This window comes from Hyperoodon ampullatus (genome assembly GCF_949752795.1).
Source record: "Hyperoodon ampullatus genome assembly, chromosome: 4".
NCBI lineage: Eukaryota > Metazoa > Chordata > Mammalia > Artiodactyla > Ziphiidae > Hyperoodon > Hyperoodon ampullatus.
In genome coordinates this window covers 83921470-83940028 of record NC_136917.1, presented here as the reverse complement: position 1 = coordinate 83940028, position 18559 = coordinate 83921470, and the positions used below count along the sequence as shown (strand labels likewise).

At 35.9% G+C, this 18559-nt stretch overlaps 1 protein-coding gene across 17 annotated transcripts in view; it reads right to left on the bottom strand.

The window, feature by feature from the left end:
• The window catches only part of APC (APC regulator of WNT signaling pathway), a gene marked incomplete at its 5' end in the record, with an annotated part of 138502 nt that overhangs the window by 35608 nt on the left and 84335 nt on the right, over nt 1-18559 (bottom strand). For 10 of the 17 annotated variants that reach the window (XM_079702112.1, XM_079702121.1, XM_079702114.1 and 7 more), the window contains 2 exons: nt 1553-1657; nt 17958-18041. In XM_079702112.1, coding sequence (XP_079558238.1) covers nt 1553-1657; nt 17958-18041 — 189 coding nt within the window. The remainder of the gene's footprint in view (nt 1-1552; nt 1658-17957; nt 18042-18559) is intronic. The other 7 variants (XM_079702123.1, XM_079702122.1, XM_079702126.1 and 4 more) reach the window with 2 other exon arrangements.

Here is an 18559-nt window from a genome sequence, read left to right as displayed (position 1 = left end):
TTAAAGGAATCTTGGCATAACTGAATTACAGTCCCACAGATATATATCACTCATCTACATTAGGACCTGGGAGTAGCTGTAGCATCATTAATGTGATCTTGTAACTTTGCTATCATTTTATGGCATACTGAAGTTTTACATTTTTATATGAAACCTACTGTTCCTTTCTCTTATGGTTTCCTACCCACTTCATGATTATAAAAATTCTACCCTCATTTTCTTCTTATCTTGTAGTATTTTTAATAGTTTTCATTTTAGACATCAAATCTAATCTACTTAGAATTAATTTTGATGTCAGAAGTGTGAAAGGGTTTCAATTTTTTTAAATGAATATCCAGCTTATTGGATAGGTGAGGTGTTAAAAGTATATAATAATTGGAATATGACCCAAAGCACTAATAGTGGGTCTAATCCTAAGCAAACAATTTTTTTTCCTATCAAAAAGACAGAACTTTTCTTCTTTCTACATATGTGTAGGAACACGTAATGTTCCCAAAGAATTCCCTAAACAATACACAAAGAAATAACCCAAATGTGCTATTTAAATATAATTTCCCTAATTTACCATCTATAGAGTTTTCTCCACTACAGTGCTCACCAGTAATATTAAAATGAAGTATCTTTTTGTTTTAACTCAGTAAAATAAATTTAAGTACTCAAGTATGAGACATTTTAAGCTTTAAATTTTAATGAACTAATAGAAGCAGGCTCTTTTAAAATAAATAGTATCATTAAAAGTAACCTACAGACACTAAGGGAATATTTTATATCAACAGTAAGAAAATTTCCTTAAAATTATCTTAGTGAAATTGTATTTAAAAAGATGATTCATATACAACATAAAATATTCATTGAAAAAATGTGGAGAATACAGAAAACTCCAAAGAAAAATACTGTCATAGTAGGATGCATTCCAATAAAACTCTAATAGAAGACTGATGGCAACATAACAAGATAATAGTTCTACATTAAAAAAAAACAAAATTGACGTCCATAATTTTGCTAAAGATGACAACAGTAAACATCATTAAGCTATGTTTCTACTTTGTATGAGCATTAGAATCATCTTTTTCAGTGATAGGATTTAAATTTCTAGATTTATGTAACCTTGAAGTGCAACATAAAACAAGAACTATAACTAAGTCCTTATGACCATTTTTTAAAAACATAAAAATGTCTTTGCAAAGAATGCCACAGAGAAAGAGCAAACCTATTCAAATAGAAGCAATAATAACTAGGTCAAATCACATATGACCAAAATGCAGCTTAGTATTTATTTTTCAAAAAAATTCTTCTCACGCTAATCATTTTAGGCTAAAACAGAGACACACAATTTAGAGCTATAAAATATACTTAGAAATTTTGAAAGCATTATTGTTAGATATAATAAAGAAAAATGACATAGCATTTTGGTACTGAATTCTTCTGGAGATATCCATTCAAGACTAAGAAAGTAGATAAGATTTACAGATCTTTCTGAGAATCATCTCACTCTGTATTCCTTTTTAAATATTTAAATAGTTAATTGGAAAAAAATTAATAAAATATTTACCTGACCACTACCCGAAGTTGCCATGTTGATTTCTGCCACTGCTTGACTTTCATTCTGTCGCTCAGCTTCATGTGAGCCGGCTTCATGCTTGCTCTGAGATGACCTCTGTTAATATGGAGTTAACATCATTACATACAAAAATGGTGTATGCTTTCTTAGCCCAGAGCTTTCCTACGTTCTTGCTTTAAAGCTTTGAATGCCTCAATTATACAGGTTTACAAAAGCATGGAACTGCACTTTATACTTCATCAGCTCCAGCAGGGTTGACTGTCGACTATTTCGGTAAAAGGAAAGTGAAGTGTGTCCCTCGAGCATTAGAGCCACACAAGACAAAGGATTTTCTGAGATTCACAGAAACACCATCCTCCACCAGCTGTGCTCACATCACTATCAGGAATATAACCCAACTAGAACAAATAACTGTCTTTTCCGCAAGGTCACATGGCTCTGGCGTTTATTAGAGCTGCAAATATAACAGTTAAACTATTAACCTAAGCTTAAAAACACCTTCTGTATAACTATGTTTATACACAGAATATATATATATATATACATCTTCTGCTAATAAAAGTCATATGAAACCAACAGATAAATTCGTAAGATTCTGATCTGAAAAAAAACAAAAACCTTTTCTAATGTAGCCACCATCTGCTATGTAAAATGAAAGTGACAGATTATATCCAGTAAAAGCAGTCATTTCAAGAGAGATTATATCCAGTACAAAGCAGTGACTTTGAAAAAAATATCACTGCAGAATCAAAGAAATAAAATAACTTTTCCATTATCTTTTATAGAAACAATCACAAATGTGCCTGCCCTAGGAAAATGATAATGCAAAAATAAAAATTACACTTTAAAAAATTTGACGTAATAGTGGAAAACTGTATTTATTGTACAATGGCTTCCACTAGAATTTCTTTAAACATAAAGCTTTCCTAGACCATTTAAGATGTGACTTAATAATTTACCAGTATTTCCATCAATAAACTAGTATAAGTTATATATAGGCAAAAGAGAGGTAGTCTCAATAATTCAGAAACAGAAGAAAAAATATCACCATGGGAAAATTACACTACGAAATTCAACAAAATCAACAAAAGTAGAGAATACAAAATCAATCTAGAGACAAAATGAATCAAAAACCACTAAATCCACCAAGATTTGACACTAACATAATTGAAGACGTCAATATAAGAGTACTGAGTATCTGCCATGTTGGTTACTTTCACTAGGTGCTGGGGAATACAGCATTGGCAAAACCAGACACTGCTCAATGCACTCTTCAAGCTTCAGGCTAGTCAGGGATACTATCAAATAATGAGAGAATGACAATAGAGTTAAAACTTTGACAAGTACTCTGAAGAAGGGTACAGGGCGCTATAAGGATATACACCAGAGGGACGCCATACGTTGTGGGGATTTGGGGGGAAGAGCTCCCTTAGGAAGCGTTATCTGAACTGAGATCTAAATACAAACAGGAGTTCTAGGAAATGGGATGGGGATAGAAGGTGAAGGTTTTAGGTAAACAGAAGACCATATGCAAAGAACCTGGGCTGGGAGGAAACATGGCTTGCTCTAGAACATCAAAGAACTATAGTGTGAAGAGTAGAACAGAAAGATGGTAAAAACAAAAACAAAAACAAAAAACGTACTGATTTTACTGAATTTAGTGTGATTCTCAGATGGCACTCTTGCCCTCACATAACTAATACCAGTAATACTAATGGGAAAAGGTGCGTGTATTTTGATTTTTTTTAAGTCAAATTTAAAATGGTCTAAGTAGGTAGTAAAGAGAAGAGACCAGTTTGGAGACTATGTATTAAAGTAAGTATTAGATAATGGTACTTTACACCTAGGGAAGCAGTGATGGAGATAAAAGCAGTGGAGACAGAGGTAAATCTGAAAGACTGCATGATAGATTGGATATGGCGAGTGGAGGAAGAGGTCTGGTGTCAAGAATTACTCCTGTGTTCCTTAGCTCACACGACTGAGTAATGATGGTACCATTCACAGAGACAGGTAATACTAAAGGAGAATGAGGGTATTTTGGAGGATGTGGGGCTCATAAGGAGGACTTAGGAGGAGAAGATCATGAATTATGCTTTGGATATGTTGGATTTAAAATGCCTTTAAGGCAACTAAGTAGAGATGCAGAGTAGGTACACAGATTTAGGAGTCTGGAGCTCGGGGCTAGAAAAATGAATTTGAGAGCCAAAAGCATACAGCTGGTGAGTGAAGCCCTAAGCATAAATAAGATGGTCTCAGGGAGGGAGAGAAAATAAAGAGAAAAGAGAAATATGTCTTAAGGAATGTGTATGAACCAAAAAAGATGCCAAGAGTGTAATATTTCAAGCAACAGTGTTCAGTAATGTGGAAAATAATCAAGATGAAGACTGAAAATGTCAATTTAATTAGCCATATGTAAGTCATCAATGATCCATTTCAGTGAAACTATGAGAGTAGAGACTAGACTGGTGTGTGTGAATGGTGGGGAGGAAATACAGACTTGGAGTCTAGAAACACCTTTGGAGTGAAGATTAGGAAAAGACAATGAGGACGGGAAGGGAACAGATGAAGAACAGTTGCAGGGAGAGGTGGACCTGAGGAAGGTTCATTTTCTATTTTTAAAGATAAGACTTGAGCATGTTTAAATTCCAATGAAAAGATGCTACAGAAAGGAAAGAAGATAAATAAGTGAGAGAAACGAGGTAAGAGTACAAAGTTCCTGAGAAGGCAGGAGCTGAAAATCCAAAGCTTAGGAAGGAAGGCAGAATGCTTCCTGGTAGGAAGGAGAGAGAGCTCTGACGATAGCTACTGTTTTCTCTGTGAAGGAGGAGATGAAATTATTAGAAGGACGAAGATTAGTAGATATCAGAAATAGTCATTTCCAGTAGAGAGAGAATGGGGGATCCAGAGAAACATAGTAGGCCTGCAGGACTGCCAGGCCCAACTGATGATGGTGATAATGATGAAAATAATGAAGTTAAAAAAAAATCTAATGTTTGTTATGCACTAATCACTTGGCATCTATTGATTTAGTTAATCCTTACATCAACTCTACGAAGCACATACTATTATTATCCCCATTTTACAGATGAAGAAACTGAGGAGGCACAGATGATAAGTATCTGGCTTTAGGTCACATACCTGGTAAACGGCAGAGCCAGAGCTGGGATCACAACCCAAGCAGTCTGACTCTAGAGCACAAAGTAATATTTAACACTTATTATCTTTATTTTCTTTACTTATTTACTTCCCTTTATTCTTTCATTGATCCTAGGCTACAGGCCTGTCTGTGTTCTTTGATCACTATCTAAAACTACTGCTAACACTGAGAACAAAGAGATTGTTTCTGATTCCTTTGAAAGAATAATCCTATCTAGTTTCCTTATTCCCATAGTTGCTGGACACCTTGCCCAGTTTTCTATCCTAGGACTAAAAAAATTTAAAAAAAAAACAAAACAATTTTGTTGAGGTATTTACGTATCTCAAAATTGGCCCACTTTAAGTGTACAGCTCAATGATTTTTAATAAACTTACCAAGCATCACAATACTCCAGTTTTAGAACATTTTCATCACTCTAAAAAGATCCCTTGTGCTCTAAAAGAACGCTTTATAGTTAATCCCAATTCCCACCCACAGCCTCAGGTAACTATAAATCTACTTTGTCTTTATGAATTTGTCTTTTCTGTACATTAATTATAAGCGGAATATGTGGACTTATGTGTCTAGCTACTTTTATTTAGTATAATGCTTTTGAGGTTCATCTCTGTTAGAGCATGTGTCATCAATTTGTTCCTTTTTATTGCCAAACAGTATTCCATTGTAAGGGTATACCACATTTTGTTTATTAATTCACCAATTGATACACATTTGCATTTTTCTACTTTTAGGCTATTGTGAATAATACTGCCATGAACATTCAAGTGAAAGTCTCTGTGTGGACATGTTTCCATTTCTCTTAGATAGATACCTAGAAGTGGAATTGCTGTGTCATATGATAATTGTACATTTGATACTTTAGGTGACTGCCACAGTTTTCAAGTGACCAAACCATTTTAGATTCCCATCAGCAATGTATGACGGCTTCTATTTATCCATAACTCTGCCAATGCTTACTGTTTTCTTTACTTGCATTTCCCTAGTGACTAATGATGTTGAGCATATTTTCATGTGTTTATTAGCCATTCCTATATATTTTTCTGGTGAAATGTATATTCAAATCTTTTGCTCATTTGTAAGTGGGGTTGTCTCCTTATTAATGGGTTGTAAGAGTACTCTGCATGGGATTTTAATAAATATTTCTCACTGGCTATTTTCTAGAGATTTTTAAACCGTGCCATAATTTTCCTCACAGTTCTCACCCTTCTGAGCCACTCCCCCTGCCCCCAAATGTACATGTTTGCCAGTAAACAACTTGTTTGAAATGATACATAAGAAAGTGGCAGCACTGGTTGCCTCACATATCCTTTTGGAACTTTTGAGATTTGAATCATGTGTAATAATTACATCATTTGAATTATGTTCCACATCTAGACCCTAAACCAGGTAGGGCAAAGACAGTGTTATAAGATGCTTCATGGTAGAGAAATTATTTAGCAGACATCTTTTCTCTTCTTGTCTACACAGTATGTGACCTAATTTATGAGCATCTGATTCCCAGTTTTCTCTATTTTCAAGCTTCTCTCTCTGATCTATATTAGAAGAATGATAATAATGGAATAAAGAAACATCAAACAGCAAAATTAGAATTTTCTTTCTTGAGTAAGACATAGCACCTTCTTTTAGTTTTCATTCACTGAATAAATGTAAACATTTTAGACTACGAATGATATGACCATTATTATAACAAAAAGAAACAAGAATTACATTAGGTCACAGTGGTAGACAGTCAGTCCCAAATCCAACGATCTAAATAAAATTTTGAACAAATACAAAAAACACAAACAGGGCTTCCCTGGTGGCACAGTGGTTGAGAGTCCGCCTGCCGATGCAGGGGAAGCGGGTTCGTGCCCCGGTCTGGGGGGATCCCACGTGCCGCGGAGCGGCTGGGCCCGTGAGCCATGGCCGCTGAGCCTGCGCGTCCGGAGCCTGTGCTCCGCAATGGGAGAGGCCACAGCAGTGAGAGGCCCGCGTACCACAAAAAAAAAAAAAAAAAAAAACCACAAACAAGCGCCCAACTTGCAATAACCTTATAATAGTGCTGGAAAATGAGAATTGCTATTAACAAATGACAATTTTTTTCTTTTTTTTTTTTTTTTTTTGTGGTACGCGGGCCTCTCACTGTTGTGGCCTCTCCCACTGCGGAGCACAGGCTCCGGATGCACAAGCTCAGCGACCATGGCTCATGGGTCCAGCCGCTCCGTGGCATGTGGGATCTTCCCGGACCGGGGCACAAACCCATGTCCCCTGCATCGGCAGGCGGACTCTCAACCACTGCACCACCAGGGAAGCCCGACAAATGACAACTTTTAAATGAATTTTCAGAGGCCAGAAAGTTGGTAAAATTTGGAAATATACAGACAGGGAATATGTTACACCAAGCAAATGATAACAGAAAGAAGGCCAGTGCAGTAATACTAATAGCAAACAAAATAAAATTCAAGGTGAAGAGCATTAAATGGAATAAGGAGGGCTATTTCATATACATAAAGGAGTCAATCAAATAGAAAAAATGTGAATATTGATTTAGAAATAGAAAAAAACCCTGCTGATGCAGCCAAATAGCAATAATCAGAATATAAGAAAGATGGGGGGAATAAAAACTAACTATAACTAAATAAGCTTGAAAGCAGCAAAAACTCAAAGCATAAAATATCAAAAAAGAAAATACAGGGCTTCTCTGGTGGCACAGTGGTTAAGAATCCGCCTGTCAACACAGGGGACAGGGGTTCGAGTCCTGGTCCGGGAAGATCCTACATGCCACGGAACTAAGCCCACATGCCATAACTACTGAGCCTGCTCTCTAGAGCTTGCGAGCCACAACTACTGAAGCCCGTGCACCTAGACCCCGTGCTCCACAACAAGAGAAGCCACTGCAATGAGAAGCTGATGCACCACAACAAAGAGTAGCCCCTGCTCGCCGCTGCTAGAGAAAGCCCGCGTGCAGCAACAAAGACCCAATGCAGCCAAAAATGAATAAATAAATAAATTAAAAAAAATAAACACAGTGCTGCTCAATAAAAACAAAAGCTGCCTCTTTAAAAACAATTTAAAAAATAGAGTGTAGTTTAGTTCGATCAAGGAAAAAAAAAACAGAGTTGCACAAGCCTCTTAGATAGCCTCATCCACCAGAGGGCAGACAGCAGAAGCAATAAGAACTACAATTCTGCAGCCTGTGGAACAAAAACCACATCCACAGAAAGACAGACAAGATGAAAAGGCAGAGGGCTATGTACCAGATGAAAGAACAAGATAAAACCCCAGAAAAACAACTAAAGGAAGTGGAGATAGGCAATCTTCCAGAAAAAGAATTCAGAATGATGATAGTGAAGATGATCCAGGACCTCAGGAAAAGGATGGAGGCAAAAATCGAGAAGATGCCAGAAATGTTTAACAAAGATCTAGAAGAATTAAAGAACAAACAAACAGAGATGAACAATACAATAACTGAAATGAAAAATACACTAGAAGGAATCAATAGCAGAATAACTGAGGCAGAAAAACAGATAAGTGATCCGGAAGACAGAATGGTGGAATTCACTGCTGCGGAACAGAATAAAGAAAAAAGAATGAAAAGAAATGAAGACAGCCTAAGAGACCTCTGGGACAACACTGAACACAACATCATTCACATTATAGGGGTCCCAGAAGAAGAGAGAGAGAAAGGACCTGAAAAATATTTGAAGAGATGATAGTCGAAAACTTCCCTAACATGGGAAAGGAAATAGCCACCCAAGTCCAGGAAGCGCAGAGAGTCCCAGGCAGGATAAACCCAAGGAGAAACACGCCGAGACACATAGTAATCAAACTGGCAAAAATTAAAGACAAAGAAAAATTATTGAAAGCAACAAGAGAAAAACAACAAATAACATACAAGGGAACTCCCATAAGGTTAACAGCTGATTTCTCAGGAGAAACTCTACAAGCCAGAAGGGAGTAGCATGATATACTTAAAGTGATGAAAGGGAAGAACCTAAAACCAAGGTTACTCTACCCAGCAAGGATCTCATTCAGATTCGATGGAGAAATCAAAAGCTTTATGGGCAAGGAAAAGCTAAGAATTCAGCACCACCAAATCAGCTCTACAACAAATGCTAAAGGAACTTCTCTAAGTGGGAAACACAAGAGAAGAAAAGCACCTACAAAAACAAATCCAAAACAATTAAGAAAATGGTCATAGGAACATACGTATCGATAATTACCTTAAACGTGAATGGATTAAATGCTCCAACCAAAAGACAGGTTCGCTGAATGGATACAAAAACAAGACCCATATATATGCTGTCTACAAGAGACTCACTTCAGACCTAGGACACATACAGATTGAAAGTGAGGGGATGGAAAAAGATATTTCACGCAAATGGAAATCAAAAGAAAGCTGGAGTAGCAATACTCATATCAGATAAAATAGACTTTAAAATAAAGAATGTTACAAGAGACAAGGAAGGATACTACATAATGATCAAGGGATCAATCCAAGAAGAAGAAGATATAACAATTATAAATACATATGCACCCAACATAGGAGCACCTCAAAACATAAGGCAACTGCTAACAGCTATAAAAGAGGAAATCGACAGTAACACAATAATAGTGGGGGACTTTTAACACCTCATCTACACCGACGGACAGATCAACCAAACAGAAAATTCATAAGGAAACACGAGCTTTAACTGACACAACAGACCAGATAGATTTAATTGATATTTATAGGACATTCCATCCAAAAACAGCAGATTACACTTTCTTCCCAGGTGCGCATGGAACATTCTCCAGGGTAGATCACATCTTGGGTCACAAATCAAGCCCAGTAAATTTAAGAAAATTAAAATCATATCAAGCATCTTTTCTGACCACAACGTTATGAGATTAGAAATCAATTACAGGGAATATAATGTAGGAAACACAAACACATGGAGGCTAAACAATACGTTACTAAATAACCAAGAGATCACTGAAGAAATTAAAGAGGAAATCAAAAAATACCTAGAGACAAATGACAATGAAAACACGATGATCCAAAACCTATGGGATGCAGCAAAAGCAGTTCGAAGAGGGAAGTTTATAGCTATACAAGCCTACCTCAAGAAACAAGAAAAATCTGAAATATACAATCTAACCTTACACCTAAAGGAACTAGAGAAAGAAGAACAAACAAAACCCAAAGTTAGTAGAAGGAAAGAAATCATAAAGAGCAGAGCAGAAATAAATGAAATAGAAACAAGGAAAACAATAGCAAAGATCAATAAAACTAAAAGCTGGTTCTGTGAGAAGATAAACAAAATTGATAAACTATTAGCCAGACTCATCAAGAAAAAGAGGGAGAGAACTCAAATCAATAAAATTTGAAATGAAAAAGGAGAAGTTACAACAGACACCACAGAAATACAAAGCATCCTAAGAGACTACTGCAGGCAACTCTATGCCAATAAAATGGACAACCTGGAAGAAATGGACAAATTCTTAGAAAGGTATAACATTCCAAGACTGAACCAGGAAGAAGTAGAAAATATGAACAGACCAATCACAAGTAATGAAATTGAAACTGTGACTAAAAATCTTCCAACACACAAAAGTCCAAGACCAGATGGCTTTACAGGTGAATTCTATCAAACATTTAGAGAAAAGCTAACACCTATCCTTCTCAAACTCTTCCAAAAGATTGCAGAGGAAGGAACACTCCGAAACTCATTCTGTGAGGCCACCATCACCCTAATACCAAACCCAGACAAAGATACTACAAAAAAAAGAAAATTACAGACCAATATCACTGATGAATATAGATGCAAAAATCCTCAAGAAAATACTAGCAAACAGAATCCAACAACACATTAAAAGGATCATACACCATGATCAAGTGGGATTTATCCCAGGGATGCAAGGATTCTTCAATATATGCAAATCAATCAATGTGATACACCATGTTAACAAACTGAAGAATAAAAACCATATGATCATCTCAATAGATGCAGAAAAAGCCTCTGACAAGATTGAACACCCATTTATGATAAAAACTCTCCAGAAAGTGGGCATAGAGGGAACCTACCTGAACATAATAAAGGGCGTATAAGACAAACCCACAGCCAACATCATTCTCAATGGTGAAAAATTGAAAGCATTTCCTCTAAGATCAGGAAGAAGACAAGGATGTCCACTCTCACCACTATTATTCAACATAGTTTTGCAAGTCCTAGCCACGGCAATCAGTGAAGAAAAATAAAAGGAATACAAATTGGAAAAGAAGAATTAAAGCTGTCACTGTTTCCAGATGACATGATACTATACATAGAGAGTATTAAAGATGCTGCCAGAAAACTACTAGAGCTAATCAATGAATTTGGTAAAGTTGCAGGATACAAAACTAATGCACAGAAACCTCTTGCATTCCTATACACTAATGATGAAAAATCTGAAAGAGAAATGAAGGAAACACTCCTATTTACCATTGCAACAAAAAGAAGAAAATACCTAGGAATAAACCTACCTAGGGAGACAAAAGGCCTGTATGCAGGGAACTATAAGACACTGATGAAAGGAATTAAAGATGATACAAACAGATGGAGAGATATACCATGTTCTTGGATTAGAAGAATCAATATTGTGAGAAGGACTATACTACCCAAAGCAATCTACAGATTCATTGTAATCCCTATCAAATTACTGATGGCATTTTTTACAAAACTAGAACAAAAAAATCTTAAAATTTTTATGAAGACACAAAAGACCCCAAATAGCCAAAGCAGTCTTGAGGGAAAAAAATGGAGCTGGAGGAATCAGACTCCCTGACTTCAGACTATACTATAAAGCTACAGTAATCAAGACAATATGGTACTGGCACAAAAATAGAAATACAGATCAATGGAACAAGATAGAAAGCCCAGAGATAAACCCATGCATCTACGGTCAATTAATCTATGACAAAGGAGGCAAGGATATACAATGGAGAAAAGACAGTCTCTTCAACAAGTGGTGCTGGGAAAACCGGACAGCTACATGTAAAAGAATAAAATTAGAACACTCCCTAACACCATACACAAAAATAAACTCAAAATGGATTAGAGACCTAAACGTAAGACCGGACACTATAAAACTCTTAGAGGAAAACATAGGAAGAACACTCTTTGACATAAATCACAGCAAGATCTTTTTTGATCCACCTCCTAGAGTAATAGAAATAAAAACAAAAATAAACAAATGGGCCCTAGTGAAACTTAAAACCTTTTGCACAGCAAAGGAAACCATAAACAAGATGAAAAGACAACCCTCAGAATGGGAGAAAATATTTGCAAACGAATCAATGGACAAAGGATTAATCTCCAAAATATATAAACAGCTCATGCAGCTCAATATTAAAAAAACAAACAACCCAATCCAAAACTGGGCAGAAGACCTAAACAGACATTTCTCCAAAGAAGACATACAAATGGCCAAGAAGTACATGAAAAGCTGCTCAACATCATTAATTATTAGAGAAATGCAAATCAAAACTACAATGAGGTATCATCTCACACCAGTTAGAATGGGCATCATCAGAAAATCTACGAACAACAAGTGCTGGAGAGGCTGTGGAGAAAAGGGAACCCTCTTGCACTGTTGGTGGGAATGTAAATTGATACAGCCACTATGGAGAACAATATGGAGGTTCCTTAAAAAACTAAAAAGAGAATTACCATATGACCCAGCAATCCCACTACTGGGCATATACCCAGAGAAAACCATAATTCAAAAAGACACATGCACCCCAATGTTCACTGCAGCACTATTTACAATAGCCAGGTCATGGAAGCAAGCTAAATGCCCATCTACAGACGAATGGATAAAGAAGATGTGGTACATATATACAATGGAGTATTACTCAGCCATAAAAAGGAACGAAATTGGGTCATTTGTAGAGACGTGGATGGATCTAGAGACTGTCATACAGAGTGAAGTCAGTCAGAAAGAAAAAAACAAATATCGTATATTAATGCATATATGTGGAACCTAGAAAAATGGTACAGATGAACCGGTTTGCAGGGCAGAAATAGAGACAGAGATGTAGAGAACAAACGTATGAACACCAAGGGGGGAAGCGGCAGTGGGTGGTGGTGGTGGTGTGATGAATTGGGCGATTGGGATTGACATGTATAAACTGATGTGTATAAATTGATGATTAATAAGAACCTGTTCTATTAAAAAACAAACAAAAAACACCAAAACACAGATAAACTACACTGGAAAGCCAAAAGGGGTCATAATAACCAGAATGCCACATACAGTAATGCCAATGACACTGAAAAAGAAGCAAAGAGAAACTGGATTTTGGGTTTTTTTTTTAAAGTCCTTAAGAGTCAACATTGCAAAAAGGACACTTATTCTTTATATTACAAATATTTGGTTTATATTGACTTAGGACAGCCAGGTTAAACTACTTTTAGCAATATGACTATTACGCTGTACTTAAACTGCCTATTTAGGAAATACACGTTTCTACATATTTCATATTTAGATGTACTGAATCCAAAGATATTTAAAGACAAGCATGGATGAAAATAGTCTTAAAAAGGACTCTACACTTCCAAAAATTGTACTTTTAACATTAGAAAAAGTTGTCTTCCCTGCACTGTTTTTGGCTCAAAACAGAACTGTTCATTATTTGATCAAATTTTCCATGAGTGGAAAATACGTGCTGGCCATGACAGGACATGACAAATTTGTTTTGTATACAAAGTTTTCTCTCATTATAAAAACTGTACATAGTTAGTATAAAAAAAATTCCAAAACTGGCCAAACCAGAAAAACGAGGAGGTATTAAGAATGGTTATCTGCCTTTCCATATTATTTCTGATACACTATGTTTGTGTATATCTTTAAAAAAAATGGGATCAAAGTGTACATACTATTTTGTATATCATAAACATTTAAAAATATCAATAAATGCTTGTGTTTTTAGGAATTATATTTAGAAAACAGCACTATGCTGATGTTTCAGTCTTTGCAGTCTCTTCTTTTCTCATGATCTGGAATGTGAGTCTGAATCTGGCTGCACATTAGAAACTTTCCATTGATGTGTCTCAAATCTGTCCCCAAATACTGAGCCAATTTTTCCTAGCAAAGATTCTGTTGTTTATTGTTCAATGTGGATTTTTATTCAGCTTTTCTTTTGCTCCTGTTGCACAGAGACAGGTCTTCCTGCAGTTGACTAAAGAAGCAAATAACTTCCTGAAAATTTATTTTCTCTGAGCCTCCCACATGCTTCTCTGAAACTTATTCAGCAATAGTTCACTTAAGCCCCATGTAGGTTTTCTTATTATTTACCTATAAACAAGGTGAGAAGTGCCCATATTCGCTGGCTATAAACAGATAGGTGAGGGGATGGTCTTTTACACCCCCATCCTTCTATATGGTGATCAAAACCAAATTTCAGCAGCAGAGCTGACCAATACGCACAAGCCTCAGTAACATTCAGTTTCTAGCATGGATAAATATACAGTATTTGTGTTCCACTGAGATAGTACCTTCCTCTTACTTCCACTGCTTGGTCTTCTTGTTACTCACTGATAGTATATTAAACATGACTTTTCCTAGGATATACTGCTACCAACGTTTTTGCTTTCTCTAAGCTCCTCTTAAGTTCTTTACTAATCATCATTATCAAGGTATAATTATTAAGCCAATCCAGATTATAGAGGAAGATAAGTATAAATATCTTCTAAATGATGGCCTTGGCTCTTTTAAATGTTTTATTTTTATCATAGTTACACACAGTTGAAATAATCATTAGTTCTAAAGCCTTGTGACAATGAACAGTGATCTTTCACACTTGCTTGCTCTGTCCCATTTCCTGTTATCTTAAGGCAAACATTTTCATCTCCTTCAGAGGATTTTTTTTTTTTTTGGGAACTCACTTCTCTATCTCTAAATAACCTGCTTGTGTTGCTAGGTTCTGCTTTTCTTAGTTTAATGCCTCATTTATTGATTTCCTATTATGTAAGACAGGGACTGATTTCTCTTTTATAAATATTCCACCCTTAACACAGCATACTCATCCTGTTCCTCTATTTGTCCAATTTACATTTTATAGTTAGATAAATTGTTCCCTATTTGCATTATTTGACTATTAAATTATAGTCATGAGTGACAGGTGGTATACTATGATTCTTTCCTTTACAACTTCTTGTTGTCCATTGAGTAAGAGTATCTTTTTTTTGTTTTGTTTATTTGGTGTTCCGTGTACTTATGACACCCTCACAGTTTCTCTCCTACTGTGTAAATTTCTTTTCCTTTCAATAAATTCAAAAACATTAAGTAGTCTACTGATTTCATCTTCTTAGACTCATCTCTCCCAGAATATTCTCAACTGTGCCAATAGGGACTCGTTACTTTCTCTATCATTAGTCTCAGAATCTCCCTTCATCTTCATTCTGGGGAGTCTTTCATGTCTTTCTCTTGTATTGTATTCTTTATGTCTTGGATCCCAAATCTTCATTTGTTTTGCTTTACCTTCTCATTTTAACTATATCTGCTAATAGCTTCCAGAAAACAGTATAGAGAAATACATATTTTTGATACTTTATCTGAAAATGCATTCTACTCTCAAATTTAATAGGCAGTTGATTAGAGATAAATTTATAGGCTCGTGTGGTATAATAAAAATATATATATATCTGGTCTTTGTCCCTTTGTTCTTTGCACAGAGCTTCTAAAACCCTTGGAATTTCTTGAGTTTGCCATGCAGATGAGGTGACCCATGGGGGATCCCTAGATAGCTTCAGGATGGGTGCTGGTCACCTGAAATGCCAACCATGTGACTAGAGGGTTGAACTAGCCAAGACTGACCTCCAGGGATGGGAAGGGTGCTGGAAACTGAGTTCAATCATGTAGCCACTTGTTTAATCAAGCATGCCTACATAATGAAACCCCAATAAAAACTCTGGACACTGAAGCTCAATGCAGCTTCCTGCTTGGTGAACACAAAGACGTCCTGGGAGAGTGAGAGATCATGGAAGCCCTCACCTTCTCTAGGTCCTGCCTTATGTGTCTCACTCGGCTGTTCCTGATCTGCATCCTTTATAATAAAACTGTAATCATAAGTGTAGAACTTTTACTGAGTTCTGAGTCACTGAAGTGAATTATCAAACCTAAAGGCTGTTGTAGGATACCCCAAATTTGAAGAAGTATGGGAGGCTTGGCATCTGAAGTGGGAGTAGTCTTGTGAAGGGCTCTGCCCTTAACCTGTAAGGTCTAGGCTCCCACCAAGTAGTTAATGTCAGAATTGAACTGTAGTGTAATACACCCACTTGGGTAGAATTTACAACAAGCTGGGCAGAGTGCAGATGGTTTGGGACACCTGAAACTTGCCTGGTACCTGAAGTGAAGGCAGTCTTGTGAATGACTTACCCTTAAATGTAGGGTCTACACTAAGTCTGGGTAGTGTCAGAACTGATTTGAACTGTAGGACAACTAGTGGTGTCAGAGAACTCGTTTGGGAACATAGCTGAAAATAATCTTTCAGAAGTTTTAAGAAATTGTTACTCTACTTCCCAGCTTCCAGTGTGCTGTTTATATACCTAAAGACATTTGTATTCCTGTTTCTTTGTGTGAAATTTGTTTTCTTCTCCTTCTCTACAAGGTTTTAAGATTTTCTCTTTATTCCCAGTGAGATGAAATTTCATCATGATGTGCCTAGTGTGGGATTTTCATCTGTGGCACTGGATACTGGAGAGACCATTTTATTTGGAAAACTATGCCCTTCAGTTCTGGGGAATTTTAATTTATTTTTATGATTTCCTTCCTCTAGTTTCTCCATTCTCTTTCTGGAACCCCCTTTTTATTTGGATATTGAACCCTCCTAGAATGATTCTCTGACTTTCTTATCTTTTCTATTTTCCATTGCATTATTCCTTTGTGCTATTTTCTGAGAAATTTATCTTTTAACCTTTTTGTTGAGTTTTTCATTTCTACTATTACAATTTTAATTCCCAAGAACTGTTTTTTAAATTCTCTGAATGTTCCTTTTGTATACCATCATTTTCTCACTTTATGGATGCATTATCTTTTATCTTGAGAATATTAATGTTAGTTCTATTTTTCTTAAGTTTTCTTCTGCTTGCATAGTCTTTATTTCCATTAAATCTTTTTTATTAGAAACTTTCTTAAAATGTCTGGTGGTCTTTAGCTGTCTAGCCATATTTAGGAATGGACTGCCTATGAAGCTCTATGCCTAAAGGATGGAGTCTGTCAGCTGTAGCCATCCAGTAGGGTGGTCTAGCTGGGATGTTTTATTGAGAAATCCTCCAGTGTCAGTACCTTTAGGTCTCTCTTCCTGGGTTAGTCACATTTCTTAGAGAAGTTGCTTCTAGAAACTTGCCTGCATTATAAACCTGGATGCCAATGAGGGTTTCAGCATTCAGTAAGGAAATTTTCACTTACTTCAGTTTTTAGTGTGATACCTCCCTCCCAACTTCAACTATACTAGGATTACCCTTATCCAAAGACCCTTTCTTTTACCTTTTCCAGAATAAATCTCTCAGCTTTTGCTGAGCCTGGAAAGTAGCAGTCACTTAGCCATGCAGAGTTGAAGAGAGGTTCTGGAGGCTCCACCGGCTTCTTAAACTTTCAGTCATCCTCTCGCTTTTAACCTCTTTCTTAATCCCCACATCCAGAGGTAGCACATCCAGGTGTAACCAATTCTGGAACCTTGTAGGACTCCACAGTGTAAAATGGGTTGCTTCCTGACTTCCTACTGCTGACTCAGGGGTCAACTCTCTACCATAAGCTAGAAGAGTAATTTGTTTATCTGCTTTCCAGCTCCCCAAATTTTACTGATGTCACCTCCCCTGGTATTTGTGATTTTTAATTTTATCCTTTTACTGTCATTTTAATGGAGTTTATAGAGTAAGCATAGATATATGTGTATGATCAATTCTTACTATGGATTACATACAAAGAGATAGCTTATTTACAAATTGTTAGTAGCCAAATTAAGTTAGTTATCTGATTATATGAAAACAGATAACTGAAGTAAGGTATCTGTATTTATGGCTCTATAAATTTTAACTGCATTAAAGTTATGAAGAAACCAAAGTAGTAAAGGTTTTTGAAATCTATTTAATTTAATGAAAAAACTTATAAACTTATTAAGTGTCTCATTTCTTTAGAAGAACACCTATTTCAATGATGCCACATTAATTATACCTATTTCCTCTTCTTAGAATAACGACCTATATTTATGTCTGCAAACAAAAGAGACAATTTACTAACCTCTGCTTCTGTTGCTTGGGACTGTAAAAGCTGTCGTATACGAAGTATGTCCTTCTCTATTTGTTGAATTCTGGTTATTCTTCGCTAAAATAAAATAAGTAACCAAATTAGATCTATTTTTATTAAAAACATTAGTTTAAATAACCATACTATGGTTACCATTTAACAGCTTAGGGTTATACCAAATCACTCTTATATAAGAATTAGATATGTATATATATTCATACACTGATGACATATTAGGATCAGTTCAATTTTTTAATAAATCTAACTTTATACAACAGATCTCTAGATCTACTTAAGAAAACTGTAAAAATACAAGTCATATATTAAATTGTATGATGTATATAGTGTGAAATTGGTATTTAAAAGCTAGTCTCAAAAACTACTTCAACAAAGAGAAAATTACATCTGAATTTAATCTTCTATATTAATCCAGTTGTCAGTACAGTGTAATGGATTTATACAAAGCATGGTATACCTGTAAAGGGAAAGAGCAGCTGATTTGTTTTAATAAACATCAGGCTTTAAACAGTAAGAATAATCTTCCCCAAAGTTATTCTTATTATAAGTCAGTGGTACCTTTCAGATTTAGCTTTCCC